This window comes from Mus caroli, unplaced genomic scaffold (assembly GCF_978045245.1).
Source record: "Mus caroli unplaced genomic scaffold, Mus_caroli_1 scaffold_9, whole genome shotgun sequence".
NCBI lineage: Eukaryota > Metazoa > Chordata > Mammalia > Rodentia > Muridae > Mus > Mus caroli.
Window position 1 is genome coordinate 32,531,061 of NW_028227264.1, and position 24,354 is coordinate 32,555,414.

The window sequence follows — 24,354 nt, forward strand, 5'->3', positions numbered from 1 at the left end:
TATACAGAAGGTGACATTTTTCTGGTAAATTTGAATTTGAGGACTACGAATAACTACCTTCTTTATCTCAAAACAGAAAGGAAATGAATGTGTTCTTAAATATTAATTTATTTATGGATGAGGAAAGGAGGTGGGAGAAAATATGTATCAACTTGACATAGACTATGCATTTATGCCTATATCCTAAAGTGACATCACATCCCGTTCAGAGAACCCGGGAATCAACTGTCCAGGGCTCAAATCATCGCTCTGTCATTTTCTATGTTATTCTGGTAAGAGACCCAGTTTCTCCTTGTCTCAATAAAATGGGTATCTTAATACATCAGAGGATTGTTATGCGAACTATACGATGCCACCGTGCCAGACACACCAGTAAAAACAATCATTAATGATGACCACAAAATCTTTTCCAAAAAGAATAATTCCCAAAGCAAACCCACAGGTCTTTGTTCCCCAGTAACGTCAGAGCTTAGAATAGAACTGCGTTTTTATTATTATTTTGAGCCAACGTGTATGCAGCCCAGGTTAGCATCCAAGTTCACGATCCTCCTCAGCAACAGAGCACTGAGGCGACAGACAAGGGCCATCACACCAGGCTAGACTTCATATTTTTTCAGTTCTGTGGTGGTGGAACGTGGCATTCACCTTGGTTAAATACAAACATTTGGCTCCTAGCTTTGTCTAACACCAGGAGGTGTTTTTACCGTTCCACATAAGTGGAAAGGGGATGAACTTGTTTGCAGACAGACACACACACCGCTGCAGCCCGGATGCGGGCGAAGTGTCCAGAAGCCAGGTCCAGAAGCCCCGCCACTGCCTTCAGTCTCCTAGGATGACTGACATTGCTTTACGGAAACAAACGTGACAACCGCAACCCGCTACGTTTACAGAAGCCAAACAAATACGGAAGTCACGAGCTGAAGAACCAATCAGGTGCGCTTCAGATTCTCGCGAGACTTGCGGGCTGAGGCTCTGGCGTCACTGCGCGAGAGACAGCGAGGGGCGGAGCTGGGGTTGCGGTGGACAGTGAGGGTTGTTTGTAAGCGGAGGTCTGCGCGTCTAGACCCGACATGAGCAGCCCGGAGCGGGACGAGGGGACCCCTGTCCCCGACAGCCGCGGCCTCTGCGATGCTGACACTGTCTCGGGGACCCCAGACCGGCGACCGCTGCTCGGCGAGGAGAAGGCGGTGACAGGTGAGGGCCGCGCTGGGATCGTGGGGAGCCCAGCGCCCCGAGATGTCGAGGGCCTTGTCCCCCAGATGCGGGTGGCCGCAGCTAGGCAGGGAGAGACACCTCCTTCCGTTCGGGGCCCCGCGGCAGCGGCGTTCGTGACACCGAAATATGTGGAGAAGGCCCACGAAACTCGGGGAGCGGAGTCCCAGGCCCGTGACGTGAAGACGGAACGGGGCACGGTCGCGGCTGCAGCGGAAAAGTCAGAAGTGGCGACGCCAGGGATCGAGGAGGTGATGGAGGTGGAGCAGAAGCCCGCGGGCGAAGAAATGGAGATGCTGGAGGCGAGTGGAGGAGTGAGGGAGGAGCAGGAGGAGGCAGGGCCCTGGCACCTGGGCATAGATCTTCGCAGGAACCCGCTGGAGGCCATCCAGCTGGAACTGGACACTGTGAATGCTCAGGCCGACAGGGCCTTCCAACATCTGGAGCAGAAGTTTGGGCGAATGCGACGACACTATCTGGAACGGAGGAACTACATCATTCAGAATATCCCAGGCTTCTGGATGACTGCCTTCCGGAACCACCCTCAGTTGTCCGCCATGATTAGGGGTCGGGATGCAGAGATGTTAAGGTATGTAACCAGTCTGGAGGTGAAGGAACTGAGACACCCTAAGACTGGCTGCAAATTCAAGTTCTTTTTTCGAAGAAACCCCTACTTCAGAAACAAGCTGATTGTCAAGGAATATGAAGTGAGATCATCTGGTCGAGTGGTGTCTCTTTCCACTCCAATCATATGGCGGAGAGGGCATGAGCCCCAGTCCTTCATTCGCAGAAACCAAGATCTCATTTGCAGCTTCTTCACCTGGTTCTCGGACCACAGCCTTCCAGAATCTGACAGAATCGCTGAGATTATCAAAGAGGATCTGTGGCCAAACCCACTGCAATACTACCTGTGTCGTGAAGGAATCCGTAGACCCCGACGTCGCCCAATAAGGGAGCCAGTGGAGATTCCCAGGCCTTTTGGCTTCCAGTCAGGTTAATCTTTGCATTTGAAAATGCGGCTGGAACTGGTCCCTTCTCACCTGTGCTTGAGCAAATGCAACGGGTATGCAGTGTTTTGATTTCTCTCCTCCTGACTTTTCTGCATCTTCTATCTGGATAGTCTCCACCTCGAGATTAAGACTGGACATGCTTCTGCTTTCACATGGCCTTCATGCTGTTCTGAATTAGTATCTGCTGGTTCATGGCCCTGGCTTATACCCTTTCTAAGCTTAACAATGAAACTGTATGTTACACGGCCTTTACACTGTTTGGACCCTATTGTTTTCAGTCTTACCTGTTTACTGCCACCTAGATGTCTTGCTTTAACTGGGGGCCTTTCTATTTATCTGTTCATCATGTGGCAACGTGGACACAGTTTTTGGACAGTTGCTGAGCCTAAACACTGAAGGAGTGGGCCACCGTCTGTGTGATTTTTTTTTTTTGGCACCACTTTCTAGGTTATATCACACTCCATTGTGTTTGCCAGTGCTCCTTACCCGCACTCCCACCTTTCTCCTGCTATTTTAAAAAAAGTAGTTCAGAAACACCTGTAAGGCCAGGAGTTGTGATTCATTTATACTTAGCATTTCCTGAGAAGATACTCTATAAAAGAGGAAACAACTCTGCCTTGTCTCCTCTCTTACACACCCCCCAGCCTGGTTAGCAAGCTCTAAAAAGCTTCCAGGGAGACAGCTAGATGGAAACAGCTGAGCTCTTCCTAATATATGGAAGAACTAAAGAAGTTTTGATAGGTACTCTAAGCAGGAAAAGTGAGCTGAAAAGGCTTAGAATCAAAAGAAGTCAGATAAAAAAATGGGCTGAGAATGAAGACAGGACACAGCTTTCACATCTTGGTCAGTCAGTGGTGATGGGAAGAGAACTAATTTCTCAGGAAAAAATATTTTCTCTGAGTGTTGAATGTTGCCTAGATAGTGCTTCTTTAAAGAAGCAGTGCAAGTTTGAGTTATTTTCCTCTCTTTATATGTGATCTGATATAAGTGAAAGTATAATATTGTGCCCATATTTTACCAATATTTAGTAAAATGCTACTTGTTTCAACTTCCTGAAAAAATTTAAACACTTTTGTTTGCATTCATTTGAAACCATTTGGAATATTGTAAGACAACTCACTCTGTAGACCAGACTGGTCTTGAACTCAGAAATCCGCCTGCCTTTGCCTTCCAAGTGCTGGAATCAAAGGCGTGCGCCACCACTGCCTGGCTAACAATAGTCTTTATAATACTGAGACTGAATATTCGTAACAGTTTTCGATATTAATCCAAATTCTTAGAAACGGTTTGGATAATTTGGTCTTAATCAAATGTGTCAAATTACTGTTTTCCTGGAAAAGTAAATATGTGACTTGATTGTCTTGATATAGTTATAAAAGTACTTTGTCAGCTGTATATTTGTTGCCATTTTTATGCATGATGGTAAATAAAAGCATGGCATCCTGTTGGATGGCTTTTTTTTTTTTTTAAATCCCCACCTTGTCCATAAACCTACCTTAATGGGTTTGTATAATTGACAAGATTGTTGAATTATTCAATTCCTTAAACGTACACAATTGACATCCCAGAGGTACCAAGAGTAGTTGTTTCGCCTGCTTGAAGAGTGGTTGTTACTGTCATTGTTTTGTTGCTTTAGAAGGTCGACAGTTACAACTGCTTACTGAGATTGCAGATCTTCCCACACAACTTGTGCAGTACCACCATACCTTCACTTCTTCAGGTTCACAATTTCTGTCTCCACAGATGATATTTTTTCATGTGTTATTCAACTATACTTTTCATAAGCAGTCACTTATAAAGTATTTACCATGTAATACTATTTTTATACCTTTTCAGCTGAAAATATTTTCTTAACTTTATCATTAACTTCCATTTGTCGAATAATTCAAGGCCTATTAGGGTAACTTCTCTGCCTTGTATTATTTATGTTCCCCAGTGTGAGATAACCTTTTTAGGGACCCCTGTTGCTGGAAAACATAATTGCTCATTGTGGTGAATTACACAAGTTTTTATTAAGACGTTCTGCTAAGTCTTGAGAAGGAAAATGGATACATTCCATTCCTTTCAGTGATTAAAAAATCAGACCTGATATGCAAACAATACCATAATACAGTAAGTAGAGAAAGATATTTCACATTTTCACTTTTACTTCCTTCAGAGTTTAGAAACTTGGTGAAAATAGAGATAAGGGTATTTTAGTTCTTTAGTGCAGCTACTATATTTTGTACATAGTTGTCATCAAACTATAGAATGACAAAATGAACCACTTAGATGACAGAAGAAAATGCCCAGAAAGACTTGGAAGTAATGAGAAGAATTATCTTGGTATCTTGCCTTAAAAACCATGATGACAGTTCTTAAAGCATTAGTAAAATTGACATCAGAAGAATTTACAAAGCTATTTGATAAATAGTAAAATTCTCTTTTTAATAATTAGACAGGTTTTTTTTTTTTTAAATTGAAGACGAATTTATTTATGTGAATTCACTGTTGCTCTCCTCAGACACACCAAAAGAGGGCATCAGATCCCATTACAGATGGTTGTGATCCATCATGTGGTTGCTGGGAATTAAACTCAGGACCTCTAGAAGAAGAGTCTGGTGCTTTTAACCACTGAGCCATCTTATAGAGAACCTGAGTTCAATTCCCAACAACCACATGGTGGCTCACAAACATCTGTAATGGAATCCAACACCTCTTCTGGTGTGTCTGAAGACAGCAACAGCGTACTCATAAATAAAATAAATCTTAAAAAAACAGAACAAAACAAAACACTGAGATGCCAAATCTTTAAAAAAACAAAACAAAACAAATAAAAAAACCAAAGTTAAATGGTATTACTTTTTTCCCCATGAACTGCATGTGTTTTCGTGTAAATAAAGGGTTATCTGGCTAAAATGAAAATTAGTAAAGAATAGTGGTTTAAAAGAGGGTGAGATATATTTACTAACTTGAATACCTAAGATACAATGAGTTGTTAATAAAATGTACTGTGCAACTCAGTCTATTTCTGGATATATGTAGACTAGATTGAGTACTAGATGACACTTTGATTTATATTCTCTAAATTCTAAATAATTCTAAAGATTATTGTAGGTAGATTCATATATTTTCTAGAATAAAATGGCTCTGTATCATCTAGTTTAGATATTTGCAGTATATTCAGAAATTATTTCCAACATTGTAATAACTGAAAATTAACCCTGAAAATAGGATATTACACTCTAGGCATGTGCTGTATAATACAGTGGCATTGTATGTGTTACATGGGCTTTGTATTTTAACAATTGTTTAGCAACAACAAATCTGGGCTTGGCATTGCATCAAGTCATTTTCATGAGTGGTCACCACACAAAGGAACATACTTTGCTTTTGAAAAGTAGTGCAGTCTTACAATTTTAGCAATCTTAATTACGATTTTTGGATGTAATAAGGATTAAATGAGATGATACAGTATAGGCTGTCTATTGAGGAACTCACTCAGTGAAGGGAGGATCATTTGTTTGGTGTTTTCCCCCTTAAAACTCAATATTGCTCATCCCTAAAAAATATACAGGAACAAATTTAGAGGGAACCAAACTGTCAAAGAAGAAGCATAAAGATGGTGACAAATTCTCATTTTTTTTTTTTTTTACTATTGAGTCCTAGACTATAAAAGTCACAGTTGTTTAGCATCTGTTTTTTGTTTGCTTGTTTGTTTTTGTTTTATTCAGAGTTCAGGATCCAACCTAGGATCTTGTGCTTTCTAGGCAAGCGCTCTACCACTAAGCTAAGTCCCCAAGCCACTGTATGAGCATTTTATGAATAAATGAATAACTTGGGAGCAGTACTTTCTTCGTGGCTAAGTGCTGCTTTGATCCACTGGACTGCCTTCATCCATTATCCCTGACTTCGGAGACTCTGAAGACCTACAAGAAAAGTTTCCACCTACCCTAACATGCCATAGTCAGCTATAGTTGTCAACTTGACACAAACCTGGAGTGAGCTGGGAAGAAGGAACTTCACTTGAAAAATTGTTCAGATCACATTGCCTTGTGCCCATGTCTATGGGTCATTTTCAAAACTGATAATTGGCATGGTCCACTCTGGGCAGTGCCACTCTAGACAGGTGAGGCCTGGCCATATAAGAAAGATGGCTGAGCAAGCTAGAGGAGAGCAAGCCAATAAGTTGTATTCTTACATGGTTTCTGCTTCAGTTCCTGCCTCCGGGTTTCTGCCTTTGATGATGTACCTATAAGCTGAAATAAGCCTTTTCCTTACTGTCTTAGTTAGGGTTTCATTGCTGTGAAGAGACACCATAACTAATGCAACTCTTATAAAAGAAAACAGAGCTGGCTTACAATTTCAGAGGTTCAGTCCATTATCATTATGGCAGGAAGCACGGCATCCATATACAGGCAGATATAGTTCTGGAGGAGCCAAGAGCTCTACATCTTGATCTAAGGCAGCTAGGAGGGGGCTGTCTTCTGCACATGGCCAGGAAGAGACACTTGGCAGACTTGAGTAGACTTGGAGACTGGGCAGAGCTTGGTCATAGGCGGCCTCAAAGCCTGCCTACATAGTGACACACTTCCTCCAACAAGGCCACACCTCCTAATAGTGCCACTTCCCATGGCTAAGCATTGAAACACATGAATCTATGGGGGGTAGGGGGCAAACTTGTTCAAACTACCACACTTACCAAGTTGCTTTTGGTTATACCATGTGTTTATCACCGCAACAGGAAAGGAAACTAGAATGTTACACTATGAAGCCTGTATGTTTACCTTTCTAGCCCCCATTTTTATTTAAAGAAATTGCCTTGTAAATGCATGGGAGGACTTGGGTCAATTAAAAATGAAATGGATTACTTAGACAAGTTACTAATTTTTACGAATACTTAGATGACTTAGCAATCACATGATGGATCAGTTAGTTACTTGCTTCACATTGGACTTAAGTAGCTTTAAAAAGAATTATCATACAGAGTATTAACCAAAGTAATCTACTTCTTTGAGGGTCAATTTTGTTACCCATAATGTAGAGAACTCCATTGTAAGCTGACATTCCAAGATGCTTTGGCTGACACATCATGAGGTTGCTGAGATGGTAACAATAACACACATTCATGAGCTGCTGTTGTGTCTGACACTGCTAAAAGATTTCAAATATTAACAAGTTATAGTGGAGACCTTTGGCTGAGCATATCAACACTAGACTTGATGCAATATGTAACAAATAGTCCCACCCCTTCATCCTCTTAATGTTAATTTCTCATGTAATCTAAACATGCTTTGAGATTTAATATCTGGAATTTCACCCAAATTAATTAGACCCTAAGATGCAGGCAGGTTTACTGCTTTGAATTCAAGTAAGTGAATAACTGTTTCCTTCCATTTTGTCAAACTGACTCAGAGGTTTGGCCTTTTAGAACTTTTCAGTGAACATTACTCACCAGCAAAACAGAATAACATGGGTATATCTCAAAGACAGGTAAGGGGAGCTGGGCAGTGGTGGTGCATGCCTTTAATTCCAGCACTTGGAAGGCAGAGGCAGGCAGATCTCTGTGAGTTTGAAGCCAGCCTGAGCTACCCAGCGAGTTCTATGACAGCTGGGTCTACACAAACCGTGTTCCCCAACAAAAACCAAAAACCAAACAAAAAACACCACCACCACCACCACCACCAACAACAACAACAACAACAAAACAGGAACAAAAACATGAGGATGGTGTAAAGAGTTCTTGCAGAAGATCTGGGTTTCATTTCCAGCACCCACACAGCAGTTTACAACCTTCTCTAATTCAGGCCATCTGATGCTGTCGTATTATGTACATACGTGCAGGTGACATACTCATAAGATTAAAAACAAATCAATATTAAATAAAAAGATAAAAGAACCAGGCAATCATACCTGTTTAAGCCTTTAAAGTTTCATTGGTTAGTATCAGGCCAAAACTGATCTTACTGAAGAGTCCAACTTACAAAGGAAGAGATACACGGTCACCTGCTCACTGTCATGAGATCTGCTCCGGGTGCACTCTCTTGTAAATAGTATTGATAAACTCAAATGTACTTTCCATAGGGTACCGCTAGAACACGAACCTTCTTTTTCATTTCTGGAGGTGATAATATTCACAAGACCATTCCTGACAGCTTCAGCTCCAATGTATACCTCCCCATCACCCTAAGCAGTGAATTTTTAAAGGTAGCTAGCTCTCTAGTCTAGCACTATGAACACTATGGATCTTACTAGAAATGCTCACCTGGCAGCGGAGAGAGAAACACTGGAAGTAGGGTTCACCAACCATATTTACTCATGTTCTAGGGTTGGAGATGTTCAAACTTTTTGGCTTCTCTGAGTCGTATTAGACAAAAGAATCACTATTAGAAAGAATCTTTATGTGTTTCATTTGACAATTACCAAGTAACATATTTATGTTTATTGAAAACAGAATTGTATTTTACCAAAATATGTTTTTCCCAGAAATCTTGAAATCTGTTTTCAAACTATCAAACTGAAAAGCAAGGTTACATCCTTTTTTGTTCCCCTGTGTACAGAACTGCTCAGCCCGTGTGTTGAAATATATAAAGTTGTTTGTCTTAATCTGAGCTTGCCATAATGTCAGTTTCATTTGTATTTCTATTTGGATTGGAAACATTTTATTGATGAGTTAGTTTTCATCTTGAATATATGTTTAACCCACTTAAACGACAGGCTAAATATAAAAATACTAAATCTATAAGCCAGTTTTTATTGTTAAGTTCTGGCACAAATTTAGTTTTTAATTCCATAAACAACTTGATAACATGTCCTAAGCCATAAATATTTTCGACATTTGGTCTCAACTTAGTCATCTTACTTTAAAAAAGTAAATGATCTCTCCATAGTCAAAATTAATTCCCGAATTGTCAATATTAACACTTTAAAGGAATTCCGAAATTGTCTGTGATTAATTCCTTGACTCTTGCAAAATTCACAGATTGATGGCAATTTCCATGATATTACCGATTTTAAATGATTTCATGCAAACGTTTTTGTTGTTTTTGGCAATGATACTCCCTTAAACATTTGGGACAGTGGTTACATTGCCTTCTGTTACATTACAAACCCTTACCCACCTCCTTTGTCATCTGTCTCCAAGGTACCACCAGTCACTATATTAGATATGTTGACAATCAACAAAGAATCCTATTAGCTGGGGTGTTTTGTTGTTTTGTTTCTTTGTTTTTGAGACAGGGTTTCTCCATGTAGCCTTAACTGTCCTGGAGTTCACTCTGTGGACCAGGCTGGCCTGGAACTCAAAGTGATCCACCTGCCTCCACCTCCCAAGTGCTGGGGCTAAATGTGTCTATCAACACCACCGGGTGCCTAGGCTGATTTTTTACGGTTTGGTATAAATCTTTTGATCTAGTTGTCTCCTAATAGCAGTAAAGAAGCTGGGTTTGTTTGTTTGTTGGTTGATTTTTTTTGTTTGCTTGCTTTTTTCAGGAACACAATGGCATAAATACCCCAAAGAACATTGGTAAGTTGAGCTGTGTTTGTAGCATCAGTGTGGCATTGCATCATGAAAATGTAATATCTATTCTATTCCTCATAGTTCTTTCTACCCAGTTTCTTCAAATTGCCTTAGTATAGCCTGGTGAGATAAGACTGATTTTAGAAATACCCCTCTTAGAGGGAATGTCAAACCACATTCTATGCATTGTTTAATAAACTCACCACCAGTAAATGGCTTCTAATATTTTTGCCATTAAATATGTTAACACAAAACCAGATTTAGTAATAGAATCCATCTGAGCTGTAACTTAAATTTCTGTTGAAAAGACAAGTTTTTTTTTTTTTTTTCAATTCAGTTATTCCCTCCTTATGGCACAGGCCATGGAACACACTGGATTTGGCAGCTTGTTTTTTCATACAATGTTTGTCATTTCAAATTAAGTCTTTGAAATCTTGTTCAAATTCTCTGCAAATTAAGCAAGTACCTTATTTGCCTCAAAATCATCTGTTTAGTTCCTGTAACAATCTTCCTTCATCCATAATTTTTCTTTTGATATTGTAGGGGGATGGGCCTGGAGAGATGGCTCAACAGTTAAGAGCACTGGCTGCTTTTCCAGAAGTTCTGAGTTCAATTCCCAGCAAACACATGGAATCTCATGATATTATAGGGACCATGTTGGAATAGAAAAATAACTGACAAGGGATTATTTTTACTTATATTATGGAAAGTAATTAACAGGAAAATATTATGGTTTGGGCAGTTTCACATCTTACTTGTGGATGTGACTCAAAGCAGTAGGCTGATTTTAGAACATGACCATTAATGTGTGTAGTTCAGAGAGGTAGCAAGTACCTCCAATAAACATTTGAGAATATTTTCTTGTTTTCTAAACAGCATTAAATGCCTGTGCTTTGTAATAGTAGGCTGCAACATTACTGGAAATCACTATGTTTCACTCACCAAGTGACTGTGAACATACATACCACCTGATATTGCTACTTCAACTGTCTGCACTCAGTAGATAACATACGGGGTATGTGCACCACCATAAAACTGAAACCAATCACCAGGTGGTGGAGGCACACGCCTTTAATCCCAGCACTTGGGAGGCAGAGGCAGGCAGATTTCTGAGTTCAAGGCCAGTCTGGTCTACAAAGTGAGTTCCAGGATAGCCAGTCAAGTTTTTCCTTGATTTCTTTTAACATTACATAAAGTGAGTGCTTTTCTTTGTTTTTAATGAAAAATATTGCAGGAAACCATCATAACTAAACATGCCTATGAAAACATTTTCATTTTTTCATACTTATAGGCTAAGTAGGATAAAGACTATATAATTCAGCCCTCATGGTAGAGTACTGAATTTATGCTGAAAAAACTCTGCCACAGTTATTTCAGTGAACTTACAATCTAAAATTGCCAGAAATATTTTCTTCAGTATAGAGAAAACTATACATCAAATGCTGACACAGTTTTTAATATTACCTTAGAGGCTGCTTCCTCTCTCCTAGGGACCAGGAATGGATATACTTTATGTATACATTTTAAACAAACTAGATGGGCCCTGCTGGTACACCTTTAATCCCAGCATGCAGAAGGCAGAATTCAAGGACAGCCTGGTCTACAGAGTGAGTTCCAGGATAGCCAGGGCTCCATAGAGAAACCCTGTCTGGAAAAACAAAACAAAAACACAAAACACATAAACAAACCTACCAACCAAACAAAAAAACAACAAAACAATACCAACAAACAGAAAACCAAAATCAGTGTATGTATGCACTATTTCTTAGTTGTGAGACTAATTATGGCTATTACAGTAAGTGTGTGTGGGCATTTATAGGAGCCCAAGGGATGGTTGTCATTGGGACAGTTACTTCTATAAAATAATTGTCCAGCGCTAAGCCTTTACATTGATGAAACATTTTTAGACACAGCACTCACCACTGTTTCACAGTGAAGACATTGAGAAGGTAATTTTCTGTTTTGTCTGTCCTAACACCATCGGTGGTGAAACTGGTGAAACCCCACCAGTTTATACCATGAAAGCTATTGAGCCTACGTGCAAAACTTTCTCACTCTGACTCCTAGAATTTTAATTTTATAGTTGACTGATTTTTAGGTTTTAAAGGTTTTTTTTTTTTTTTTTTAGTTGGCTGGCCATGGTGAGCACTCTTGGGAGGCAGATCAAGAAGATCATGTTTATATTCAGCTACACAGCAAGTTTAAGACCAATCTAAAGAAAATGACACAGTGCCTGTTTCAAAGGAAAAATGTATGTGACTTATGTATTTCCCATGGACATGTATGAAAGCCATAAGTAAAATAAAAGTAGTTTTATTATTCCAATTAATTCCCAATTAGAATAACCATAATCGTAGTTAGAATGATAATTCTAAGTATGTTTCCTCAAACAGTATTGTTCTCTCTTTGTATCTTGAATAATTTTTGAAATATTTCCTTTCTTTCTTTCTTTCTTTCTTTCTTTCTTTCTTTCTTTCTTTCTTTCTTTCTTTCTTTCTTTCTTTCTTCTTTCTTTCTTTCTTTCTTTCTTTCTTTCTTTCTTTCTTTCTTTCTTTCTTTCTTTCTCTTTCTTCCTTCCTTTCTTTCTTTCTTTCTTTCTTTCTTTCTTTCTTTCTTTCTTTCTTCCTTCCTTCCTTCCTTCCTTCCTTCCTTCCTTCCTTCCTTCCTTTCTTTTTTATATTTGAGATAGGGCCTTACTGTGTTGCTCTGATGGGTTTAGAAATCACTATGTAGACTGGGCTGGTTTCAAACCTGTAGCAATCCTGCCTCCACCTCTGCCTCTCAAGTTCAGGTATGCATGACTATCCGATAATAAAAAAATGTTTTTTTTTTTTTAAAGAGTCTAAACGTTGTCATTCTTAAAAGATGTCCGAATGTTTGATGAAAGTATTGTTCTAAAATATCATGTTTCCCAAATTACTACACTCCTGCAAGGTTGATTCTGGCGCTCTCTTGCTCTAGCCAGATGTCAGCAGAAAGCATCCAGAGGTCACATAATACCCACTCTCCTACCTCACATAGTTTTTAAGAGTTTGGTGATTGAAATGTCAAGAGGCTGCATCTATCTAATTATGATACTGAGACTAATAACCAAATTCACAATATGCCCACACAATGACAACTACATTGTGAGTGCTAGTCTTATGACTAAAATAAAACTAAATGTGCCTTAGAATTGAGGAATATGGACTATGTAAATTGTTAAAATCTAATATATCCACAGAATTTTACTGTAACATTGCTCTTTGTTTTAGTAAACCCCACTAATGTCTCTAGTATCATACATGTGATTCAGGTGGTAACAATAACTCCATACATTGCTGATTCCATATGTATAACCATCTAACTATCGATGCATGCCACAGCATCTATATATTGAAAGAGATTTAAAATTATTCTTTCATTTATCTTTAAACTACAACAATGATCTTACATTGATGAAAAATTACACTTAAAAAAAAAAAAGACATGGGTGTGGAGGTGTACACCTTTAGCATTTTGGAGACAGAGGCAGGTAGATCTGAGCTTGAGGTCAGCTTGTTCTGCATCGTGAGTTCCAGGACAGCCAGAGCTACAAAGAGAGTTGTAGCCTCCCCACCTTTCTCCCCCAACTCCTTTCTGTCTCCCCTCTCTACCCCACCTCTACATTATAATATACTGAATTTCAAGAAAGAAAAATAGTCACAATATAAATTATTATATAATAAAATAAATGTAATGTAGGCAGAGGTGTTTCCAGCAGTAGAAAACAAATCTTTAAACACTGATATATACAAGAGAAAGAAGTCCACATGTGATTTTCTCATTTTTTATGAAGAGATGTAATAGCAAACTGTTTTCTTTCTCCTGCATTGCCCGGTATCTTGGTTCAGCATTTGATGATTCTCTGCATCTTGGTTTAGGCTAAATTCAAGAGTGTTTGCTACTCTTTCAACAGTGTGAAGAGTAAAGAAGTCGTGTAATGTTAAAGAATAACTCAAAAGTCACAGAGCTTATTATAGCAGTGTTTATGTGTTTACATAGGAAGTTAGCGATACATTTATTTAACCTCAGTAAGGCAAAAAGAATATTTGTTAAGAGAAAAAGGAAAGGGGGACAGAAAAAGAATTGGTATTTGTGTGTACATTTTAATTTTATTTAGATAATTAATCAATTGATTTTCCTTCTTTTTTTCTATCCTTTTTTGGGAGATAGGGCTAGGAAGAGGCCAGTCTGGAAAACTGTCTTTGAGTGAGAACACTCACCTTTGGCATAGAAAGAAAGAAAAAAATCAAGCTGCATGATATGCCATGTGTTGTTCTCATCACTTCAGTCTTAGGTGAACCAGGAGTCATTATTTCCTTCATTAGAGTTCTTAGGGTAATGTTTTTTGTTTTTGTTTTTTTCTTTAAACCCCTATTCAAAGACTCTTATTGTAGTGTAACGATATTCTGGGAGGAATCAATTTCCCAGGGCAAAGAACTCTAAAGCTTTGTTCTAATAGAAATTCAAACATTAAATATGCAAAATTTAAGTTTCTGTTTTTTTCAATCCCTAAGGATTAACATCCGCATTCTCAGACTTTAGCAAACTGAGAGACCGTGATGATTAAATACATAAATAGCTTTTATTTATTTAAATAAATGATTGAGTAAATAAATAAAACATTTTCTAAATTGACTTGAATGAATGACCCTTCTTTTTTTAAAGTAGATTATTTTAAAGACACAGTTGCTTAAGTGTCTGAAAAACCCTGATTGATTCTACCTTCACAAAGGCAAATATGGGCAAATGTTAGTTGGCTCCATACCCACAGGCATGAAGCAGAACCTAAGATCATAAACCAAGGCAAAGGAGGATCACTAATTCTCAAGGGCTAACTGTCTATATGGCATGCATTGTGGCCACCTGTAAATAAGGAGCAATTCACTGTTTAAAAGTGAAGATATATCCAATTGCTTTGTAGATGTCGGCCAATGTATACAAACATCAAAATCTCTGCAGAAACCGAAATTAACCTTAGGAATGTCTTGTTTGCTTGAAAATAAAAACAGCGACGACACTTTTTGCCCCCCAAATCTGATTCTGCGCAACTCCTCAGTAGCCGCTATGAATCGAATCTGTGTCCGAAATAAGGAAGGCCTGTGAACCGGTGAATTCGCTTCTCTATTTCTGGGAAGCATGAATAAAATCTGACTTTATTAGACAATAGGCTCTATTTTAAAATTTATTTTGAGACATGGTTTAGATACTGTCGAAATTAATTTAGAGACTTACGAATAGACGTAAAATATAATTCGACGTCCATTTATGTACTCAATTTCCCAGATGAGATTAAATTTACAGCATCATTTAAAAAGACAAAAAGAACACACTTGGTTGACAAAATTACCTGGATTGCCAGTTCTCGCGCTACGGTTAGTTGCAGCTGGTATCCTGACGTCACAGGTTGCCATGGTAGCACCAGCCCAGAAGGAAAAGGGGTGGAGCTAAGCACTCACTGCGGTTTTGCGCTGCTCTGCAGAGGACAAGGAAAGCTCCTCTGCAGGCCTGTCAGCTGCCAAAATGAACGGCGTGGAAGAGGCCAACGAGCTACCTCTCGCTAACACCACGACCCCCTCCCATGCCTCCGAAGATCTGGATCTGAAGCAGGACCAGGGGCTCCAAGAGGAAACCGACACAGTGCGGGAGATGGAGGCTGCAGGTGAGGCCGGTGCGGATGGAGGCGCGTCCCCGGATTCCGAGCACTGCGGCCCTGAGCTCTGCTTCCGAGTGGCTGAGAATAGTTGTGCTGCGGCAGCGAGAGGTCTGGAGGATGCTCAGTCTCCATCAAAGGGCGGGGACGCACGCTCAGCCCCTGTGGCAGCCGACGACAGCAGTAAAAATGGCTGTCAGCTTGAAGGGCCGCACAGCCCTGCTAAACCGAAAGCTCTGGAAGCCTGTGGGGCGGTGGGCCTGGGGTCTCAGCAGATGCCGGGGCCGGGGCCGAAGAAGACCAAGGAAATGACGACTACCAAGTGCGCCATCTCTGTGGCCACCGGCAAGGAGGGAGAAGCAGGAGCGGCAATGCAGGAAAAGAAGGGGGTACAGAAGGAAAAAAAGGTAGCTGGAGGAGGGAAAGAGGAGTCTCGTCCCAGAGCTCCGAAGATCAATTGCATGGACTCGCTGGAGGCCATCGATCAAGAGCTGTCAAATGTAAATGCGCAGGCTGACAGGGCCTTCCTCCAGCTGGAACGCAAATTTGGACGGATGAGAAGGCTCCACATGCAGCGCAGAAGTTTCATCATCCAAAACATCCCAGGTTTCTGGGTCACCGCTTTTCGGAACCACCCCCAGCTGTCACCAATGATAAGTGGCCAAGATGAAGACATGATGAGGTACATGATCAATTTAGAGGTGGAGGAGCTTAAGCAGCCAAGAGTAGGGTGCAAATTTAAGTTCATCTTCCAAAGCAACCCCTACTTTCGAAATGAGGGGCTGGTCAAAGAATATGAGCGCAGATCCTCAGGTCGAGTGGTGTCTCTCTCTACGCCAATCCGCTGGCACCGGGGTCAGGAACCCCAGGCCCACATCCACAGGAATAGGGAGGGGAACACGATTCCCAGTTTCTTCAACTGGTTCTCAGACCACAGTCTCCTAGAATTCGACAGAATAGCTGAAATTATCAAAGGGGAGCTGTGGTCCAATCCCCTACAATACTATCTGATGGGCGATGGGCCACGCCGTGGAGTTCGAGTCCCACCAAGGCAGCCAGTGGAGAGTCCCAGGTCCTTCAGGTTCCAGTCTGGCTAAGCTCTGCCCTCGTGAGAAGCTCTTGCAGAGGAGTCCTTACCACCTCCTCAGCTTGGCCAGCAGCATGCAGCCTTCTGTCTGCTTTCTCTTCCTGTTGGATTGTGTTCATTGGTTCTTCTAAGTCTCCAGTAGTTTCAAGATTGTGGCTTTCAAGTCTTTGCTCTTCTTTCTCTCTGGGCCATCACGATGTTCTGCATATACATATATATAATGGTGTTCCAAGTGCATGGCCTTCAAACTGCTTCTATGCCAAGTCACGTGCTGTAGTTTGTACTGCGTTCTTTGCATGGCTTGGTTCCTGTCTGTGACATGATCTTTTTTCATTTTTTTTTTTTTAAAGTGGTTCTCTGCCACAAGAAAGCTTGACACATTCTTACCAAGAACTAGCCAGGCTTCATACTTTCTGCTGTGTTCCCGATATCTATGTACTGTGAAGAACTGTGAGTTTCACCACTGCAAGATGGAACTGTACCCCAACCCAGCCATTAGCCCAAACAGGACATTCCAGGCGATTGCCAACTGATCCTAGCTGTCTTCCTGGGCCTTCGCTATTTACCCTGCTTGTTATTTCTACAACAAGCAGGTGGCTGTTGGGTATGAGTGAAGTAACAGGTGAGGAGTGTTTTCTGTCACCACATTGGTCTTGTACCGTTGGTTGCTGTGCATTGTGATCAGCTACTGGTGAGTATGGAAGCTTGTGCAATTGCCAACCAGTTCTCTCCTGGTTGAGCTTTGCACAGGCCCAAGTGGTTCCTTAGGAACTATCTAAGGACCCAAGTTCCTAGGCAGCACACAGGTACCCCCTGCTGTACCAGTTCCCTTGGCTCAGCTGCTAGGCAGGATCTGTAGTCACATGTAGCAGTGCCCAAAGCAAAGCTGAAGTGGCTCCCTTCCAGTGGTTAGTTCTTCTGAGCCCTAACCAACAAATTATTCCTTATCCAGGCACCTTTGATAGGTAACTACTCCTCTTCCTGTGTTCACACCTACTCTGGTTAAGTCAAAGTTGCCTAGGTTTGGGTAGTTAGAAATTGTGGCCCACAGGCCTTGCTATACCTTTTTCTCTTTGGCTCTTCTCTTTTCACCCCCGCCCCCTCTTTCTCTTTAAGGCAGTTACAGTCCAGAGACAGAAAAACAAAAGATATTTGCTCTCCCCTTGGTTGTGTGCAGGCTGGGAAAGGTACTGTAGACTCCAAAACTCTCACTGCCCTGACTATTCCACCCTTCTCATAGCAATGTCTGAAAATTTCAAGGGAGACCACCTTCACTATTCCCTCCATTCTACTAGGTGCTGTGTTTTTAAGCTCTAGTTTGGGAATCTGGGAGAAGAGAAAGAAGAGTCTCAATGACAGACCCTGTGCCTGCCCTGAGCAGTCTGTGAATGAATGCACCTAGCCCACATTTCTAAAGGACAGCAGTTCTTTTGTGGGCCTCAGCCTGTAGAAATGACCAGAGAGCAACAATGTGCGACATCTTTGTTGTTTGCCTGACCTTGACCCTTACCTGTCAGCTTTTGAATGTCCTTCCATGTTTCCATCCTAACAAAGAAGGAAACAGGCTGTAGAGTGCATTGTGGGAGGGAGACCCCAAGCCTCTTCTCAGGGATGTGGGGATGTGAGGGGTCTGGATTTGCAGGACATGCTCCATTGAATTTGCAACAGTGCTGTTGTGGCTTCTGCCACTGCAGCCCTCAGGCATTCCCTTTCTGATTGAAAGACTTTGTTGAAAGCTTCTCCAAAGCTCGTAGGTCTGGATACCTTCGGTGGAGGCTGAGAATTTTAAGAGGAGGACTAGAGGGAAGAGCCTGTTGCAGAGTGAGTTTTTCTAGGTCTGCTGTGATGATTGACATATGGAGGGAGCAGGGTTGGGGGCAGGGGTCCCTGAGGCACATTCCAGTGCAAGGAAGTGGGGGAAGGGGTCGATCAAGTGGGTTGTGATTTAAAAAGAGATGCTTGGAGGATATTCCTTAGTTTGTTCTAATTTTCAACTCCACCAGTAGATCTTAGTAAACAGATGTAAGCCTGGGTGAGCCTTGTCTGGGGGAGGTCAATGGTGTGCACTCCTCATTCCACTGTGCTTGATCCTATTACTCCCTGTCAGTTCACTGGCAGGATTGATGTTTACAAGCCTGCCTTTTACTTATCATTGAGAACAAGTGCAAACATTTGAATTTCTGTCAGTTGCAGTATGAAGACTCCTGTGAATATTCATTACTAGATTAACTTGTTCTGGTGTCTCTTCATGTATAGCTGTATTCTTAGAAGTTCAATCCGCACAATGTGATCTCTGAAGTCTGAAGATTTTTTGAAAACTGTTGCTGTGTCTTGTAAAAGTGGTTTCCAAAAGACAAATGTAACTGTCTTACTGATATTTCTTGCTGTAGTAATACTTGGCATTATGTTCTTAACCCGTGTGAGGACTAGAACTGCTATCAACTAAATGAGGATCTTAGTCCTTTGTCTTCTCCTGTGTGCTCAAAGGAAAGATAATGTTACTGTTATATTTCTCGTCTGCACCAAAAATAAATAAATAAATAAATAAATAAATAAATAAATAAATAAATAAAGGTGAATAAAAAGCTCTATGCTGTCTGGGTGAATGCACAGTTGGGCAATGATGAAGCATTTCACTTTTATTCACAGAACAACATGAACTGAGCAGACCAAAAATGATTCTTTTTTCCTTTTTAGCCAGCAGATGAGAGACTATCTGAACTGGTTTTGAGGCTGTACAGAGAATAACTAGGGGAGTTGGGTGTGGTGGTACAATCTGTGACTGCAGCTCTTGGGGGCCCGAGGGAGGAGGAGCTGGAGTTCAAAGCCAGCCTGGGCTCTAAAGCAATGCACAGGCAGCTGAGCTATATACAAGCCATACAATAAATATGTACATATATAGCATAAATCTTGTACTAAGACTGTATCAAAGGTAGGAAGGAAATTAGGATCTAAAATGGAGGAAGAAAAACAAATGCAAGGGAATGGAGCAGGCCCAGGGCTGTAGGAACGAACCAGCTGTTCTAACAAGTGACACCAGGGTCTAATTTCCAAAGATAAAGCAGAACAGAAGCCATGTTAACCTGCAGCAAGTGAGTGGCGCTGTCTCCTCAGAATGACAATACCTTTGTCAGATGACAGCTGAAAATAAAGGGAATGGTGGCACATTCCGACTACCTCTAGGACAGGAAAAAGGCAGAGATCACCAGAGATGGTCGCAAAAGAAAGCAGGGTTTCTCTCACATCTCTGAGACCAGAAGTAATTATAGTCAGCAAGACCTGCCTCAGACTACCCAGTTACTTAACAGAAATTTTTGACTTAACAGAAAATTTGGTACATTTGCTCAAGTTTTGCTTTGTTGACTAAAAATATTTGGTTCTTCATTTTCCTGAACACTATAGCATCCATACCTTAATACCGATAATGTATTAAGGTATGGGTGAGAAAACTCTTTCTTGAAACTCAAGTTGTGCAGTATTTTAGGTGTTTAGATATGATTTCAGTCACAGACTTGTATTTTGGGTATTCCTGTCAACTATTTGGTCTTTCAAGACAGGGTGTCACCAGGTGTGTAGCCCAGGCAGCTCTCCAACGCTTGATCCTCCTGCTTCTACACCAGTATTACAGGTATGTACAACTGACTACTCCTTTCAAAGCACCACACTATTGCAGGGACATAAAGCAGCACTCACAGATTCCACGATGTTTGTTTCAGAAGGCTATTTTAAGCCCCTTAAGAAAAAGACTTACACCAGTGGTGATACTGTTAGCATAACTGGAAACGATGATTCACAGGTATTTTTCCACTGACAACAGTATAAACAGTGATAAACATTGGTACAGGTCCTTAGGATATGACCCCTACACCCTCAACTAGTGCTCGTGTCATTAAGTTCTATGCTTTTTTAGTGCATGTAACAATGAAAGAAGGAACACGAGCTAGAAAGAAAGCTCAGTAGTTAGAAGCACTCGTTGCATTTGCAGAGGACTCCAGTTTGGTTCCAGGCAGCCATTTCTAGTGGCTCACAATCATTTATAATCCAACTTCACAGGCTGTCTTCTGGCCGACATGGGCAGTTACATGCATGCGTACAAACAGAGAAGCAGGCACACACATAAATAAAAATGATATAGTACAAAGAATAGACAGCTTTTCATTAATGTTGTTTTTAATCAGAAATGCTTTATTCATTTTATATAAGGATACCTGGTCCCTATAGATTCCTTGGAACTAGTCATAAGGAGTTGTGAGCTGCCCACGTCTTCTGCAAGAGCAGCAAGAACTCTTATTAAATGCTGAGCCATCTATCTTTCCAGTTCCATCTTTTTTATTTTTATGATGCTACTTTTTTAACATTTAATATTTTTTATTGTGTGTATTTGAAGACAAATGTGCCACAGCTTGTGTGTAGAGGTAAGAGACGACGTCTGTGGCATCAGTTTGTTCTTCCCACCTTACATGGGTTTCAGAGGTTAACCTCAGGTCACCAGTCTTGTGCAGCAAGCACTTTTATCCACAAAGCCATCTTGCCAGCCCCACGTTCACCTCTCCTACCTAGTTAGAAACACTGACAATTTTTATGAACCATGAGATAAAATTTAACCGTAGCTTAATATTAATACAGAAGCAGTCACTAGAGGCAGCAGTGACAAGTCAGCCGTGAGACATGGGGCAAGGCACTCTAAACTCCAGCTCTCTTTGTAAGATGGAAAAGACAAGGTTGGATGAGGCAGCATCGTGCCTCGTAGTCTTTAGATGGGAACTGGGGAAGGACTTTTTACTTTAAGTTACTTTCCCCCTGCTCTTTAGTGGGCAAAGGAAGTACAATTAACTTTTAAATTTGGGCTTCTAAATTCTTAAACCAACCATTTATAAGTGCATTCTTGGGTCTCTGTGGGTAAAGGCACTTGCCCCAAGTGTGACTGACCTAAGCTTAATCACTGGGACACATATAGTAGAGGAAAAGAATACAAACACACACACATAGAGGAACACAGGTACTCACACATAGGCACACACACAGAGATACACATACTTGTAGGCACACACACAGGTAGGCACAGGGACACATAAAAACACAGACAAATATAAATGAAAAAATATTCTTATTCAATAATACAAACATCTATAAGGAAAAATAGCTTTATTTTAAAGCAAAGTGAATTCTCTACTTAAAGCATACAATAGATAGATAAGAGTGTTTATTTGGCCCTAAGCTTGATTGCATGTGCTCATTATAATACTCTAATGACATTTTGGATATCAAATATATGTCTGTATATGTATTCTTATTGATCAACATCAAATATACTGATAGTAAAGAAATAAGTTCTGTTTCCTTTTTAATTACCCTGAGAAACACATCTTCATAGTACAGTTAGGATTTATCTGAATATTTGGAAATTTTAAGAAAATAATTTTTCAGTGCACACCTTAATATGCTAAATTCCAAGACAAAAATAATGATAATATTTTCTAATCCCATCCATTTATGTACAGTGAAGTTAACAGGCAAAAGAGGACCCAGGAACTTACAAAACATCAACTGAATCTGAATATCTTGTGTATACATGATCTGATGCACATGTTAACTTATCAAAACCACACAGAGCACAGCATATCCTAACCTGAAGTGTACCTAAACAACGGTGTCTTCCAGCTCCCTTTCCAAGGACAAAGCTGAATTTAATAGGTATAAATTTAACTTCCTCCTAATGTGAGAAATTAATACTAAGGAATGAAGTAATATTATCTTAACAAATCATGTCTCTTTATGTATTTTGGGGAAAAAAATAAATAGCAAAAAGCCTAATAGCCTGGAACAATAACCTAGTTTCACTAGACTTTGGTGTTATCAATTCAGATTACACTTTCAATTAAAAGTATGAATACTCAGAACAGGGTTTACCTACTAGGTCTCAAATCATAATAGAGCATCCGATTTATTGGAAGCTTGCTTAAAAGCCATTGCTGGCCCCACTCCCAAAGTTTCTGATTTCGTAGGTTTGGGAGGAAGCACTCAGATTTGCATTTTCAAGTTCTATGCTGCTGTGCTATTAGACTGTGGACAGGAGTGGAAACTGCTGGACCAGGTAGATGCATGTGTTTGTCTATTGCCTTGGGAGAATCCTCAAAATTGCCAGCATAGAAAATATCAGTCATGTTCTCTTTTAGTCTAGGGTACTAAAAATATTAATATAATAAGAACTGTTAAACATTAAAATGATTTATATAAAATTACTTATATTTTAAAAAGACAGACTGACAAGTATCCATTTGGTCAATTTTCATTGAAAAATTGTTCTTATAAAACATTTGCATTGTTGTGGAAAACTAACATTTTTTAAACAGTATGTCTACTGAACATAGGTTGGTTCATTTTTCAGTAGATATTATTTTGCTGTCTGTGTCTTGAGAACCCAAGGTATAATGGACCGAGGGATAGTAACCAGCCATTTTTGAATTGTTTGTAGAAAATCTTGTAAATTTGTAGTCCAGGGGTAAGTCTGTGAGGACAGGAAGGAAAAAAAATGATTTGTTTTATAAGCCCTCAAACTTCTTTCATAAATACAAATAGATTAAAATCCAGTGTTTGATAAGCTGAACAAGGACAGCAATAACAGTCACATTAAAGTTTGATGATGAAATGGCCATGAAGTTCCCACAACACACAAAGAACTAGAGATAACTAAAGCATGCTGGAAGTGGGAGGCATGGGGAAGAGCACACCACTGGTTATCCAGGACCAAACGGTCAGCCTTGAAAACATGTATATAACAAGTAGCATTATACAGATAGAATGGTTTGTATTTATGTATTTTGGGATACACACACACACACACACACACACACACACACACACACACACACATTATATATACATGTAATGGCAATTAATGAAAACAGAGGCCATGAATTTGAATGAGCAACGAGGGACGTTTGGGAGGGTTTAGAGGAAGGAAAAGGGGGAATTGGTGTAATTATAATGTTAAAAACAAAACAAAAGAATAAAATAATCCAGTGTTTCTATTTTTCAGAGTTTCATAATTGTGATACTTGTACTATAGATAGGTTGGCACCAAGGATGCAGAGTGTAAAGTATATAAAATTTGCAGTAAGTATGTATGCCAAGACACATTTAGACATACTACATGAAGTGCCCAGAACTCTGGCCTAAATTCTATTAGGTGCCACTGAGAAGCTTTGAGGCTCAAGCAGTTAACCATTACCAGAAACAACTGCTCCTGAGTAGAAAGAGGGAACATTGCTTTCCCAGTGTCAGAGAAAGCTAGGTTTACTGTGAAGAGGAAATCAGTTAGCATTAGGAAACATCATGCATCCTGGCCCCTGGGTATTTAGTTATGATCGACATAACTATGAAACATGCAACAGCAATGCTGCTTATGGTAACTGCAACAATTTCTTATTAAGAAATATGAGGGCCTGGTAAGTTGGCTCCACAGTTAAAAATCACTTGCTGTTCTTCCTGAGGCTCTAAATTTGGTTCCCAGCATCCACATCAAGTGGTCCATAACCACATATGACTCCAGATTCAGGGATCTGTTGACCTCTTCTTGCACCCTCCCCCCCCACCCCCCAATGCCTTACAAAGCAGGGGTGGTTAGAGAGATAGCTCAGTGGTTAAGAAAATGTACTGCTCTTACAGAGGGCCCAAGTTTGGTTCCTAGAACACACACACATCAAGTGGCTCACAAGTGCTTTTCATTGTAAGGGGGATCTGATACCTCTGTGGACACATGCATTCATGTGCACATACCAACAGAGACACATATATATACAGATATACATAATTTAATAATAAAAATACATTTAAAAAAGGAAAGAAACAGAAAAGAAAAGCAGGGAGCAGA

General features: G+C 40.3%; 3 protein-coding genes and 1 long non-coding RNA gene across 8 annotated transcripts in view; 2 read left to right on the forward strand and 2 right to left on the reverse strand.

Moving 5' to 3' along the window:
* Positions 1 to 980: 980 nt before the first annotated feature.
* On the forward strand, positions 981 to 3,672 carry Tspyl1 (TSPY like 1). Its single transcript, XM_021174067.3, has one exon. It carries the CDS (start codon positions 1,071 to 1,073, stop codon positions 2,208 to 2,210), a length of 1,140 nt encoding a protein of 379 aa, XP_021029726.1. The 5' UTR covers positions 981 to 1,070; the 3' UTR covers positions 2,211 to 3,672.
* A 2,827-nt stretch (positions 3,673 to 6,499) lies between these two features.
* Positions 6,500 to 15,145, reverse strand: LOC147002614 (uncharacterized). Its single transcript, XR_015048390.1, has 3 exons — positions 15,092 to 15,145; positions 8,467 to 8,558; positions 6,500 to 7,355 (listed from the first exon to the last, which is right to left on the reverse strand). It is a non-coding gene; the product is annotated as an uncharacterized LOC147002614 (long non-coding RNA).
* Positions 15,146 to 15,162: 17 nt separating this feature from the next.
* Positions 15,163 to 19,080, forward strand: Tspyl4 (TSPY like 4). The gene has a single exon (XM_021173948.3). The coding sequence runs from the start codon at positions 15,265 to 15,267 to the stop codon at positions 16,489 to 16,491; it is 1,227 nt and encodes a 408-aa protein (XP_021029607.1). The 5' UTR covers positions 15,163 to 15,264; the 3' UTR covers positions 16,492 to 19,080.
* Positions 19,081 to 21,609: 2,529 nt separating this feature from the next.
* The window catches only part of Nt5dc1 (5'-nucleotidase domain containing 1), a 110,762-nt gene continuing 108,017 nt past the window's right edge, over positions 21,610 to 24,354 (reverse strand). For all 5 annotated transcript variants that reach the window (XM_085842772.1, XM_085842771.1, XM_085842770.1 and 2 more), the window contains one exon: positions 21,610 to 22,989. In XM_085842772.1, the coding sequence (XP_085698898.1) occupies positions 22,859 to 22,989 (131 nt within the window). In that variant the 3' untranslated portion in view covers positions 21,610 to 22,858. The remainder of the gene's footprint in view (positions 22,990 to 24,354) is intronic.

What these genes read in the sequence shown, in the direction of transcription:
- Tspyl4 (XM_021173948.3), top strand. Translation starts at nt 15,265, where the DNA reads ATGAACGGCGTGGAAGAGGCCAACGAGCTACCTCTCGCTAACACCACG.
- Tspyl1 (XM_021174067.3), top strand. Translation starts at nt 1,071, where the DNA reads ATGAGCAGCCCGGAGCGGGACGAGGGGACCCCTGTCCCCGACAGCCGC.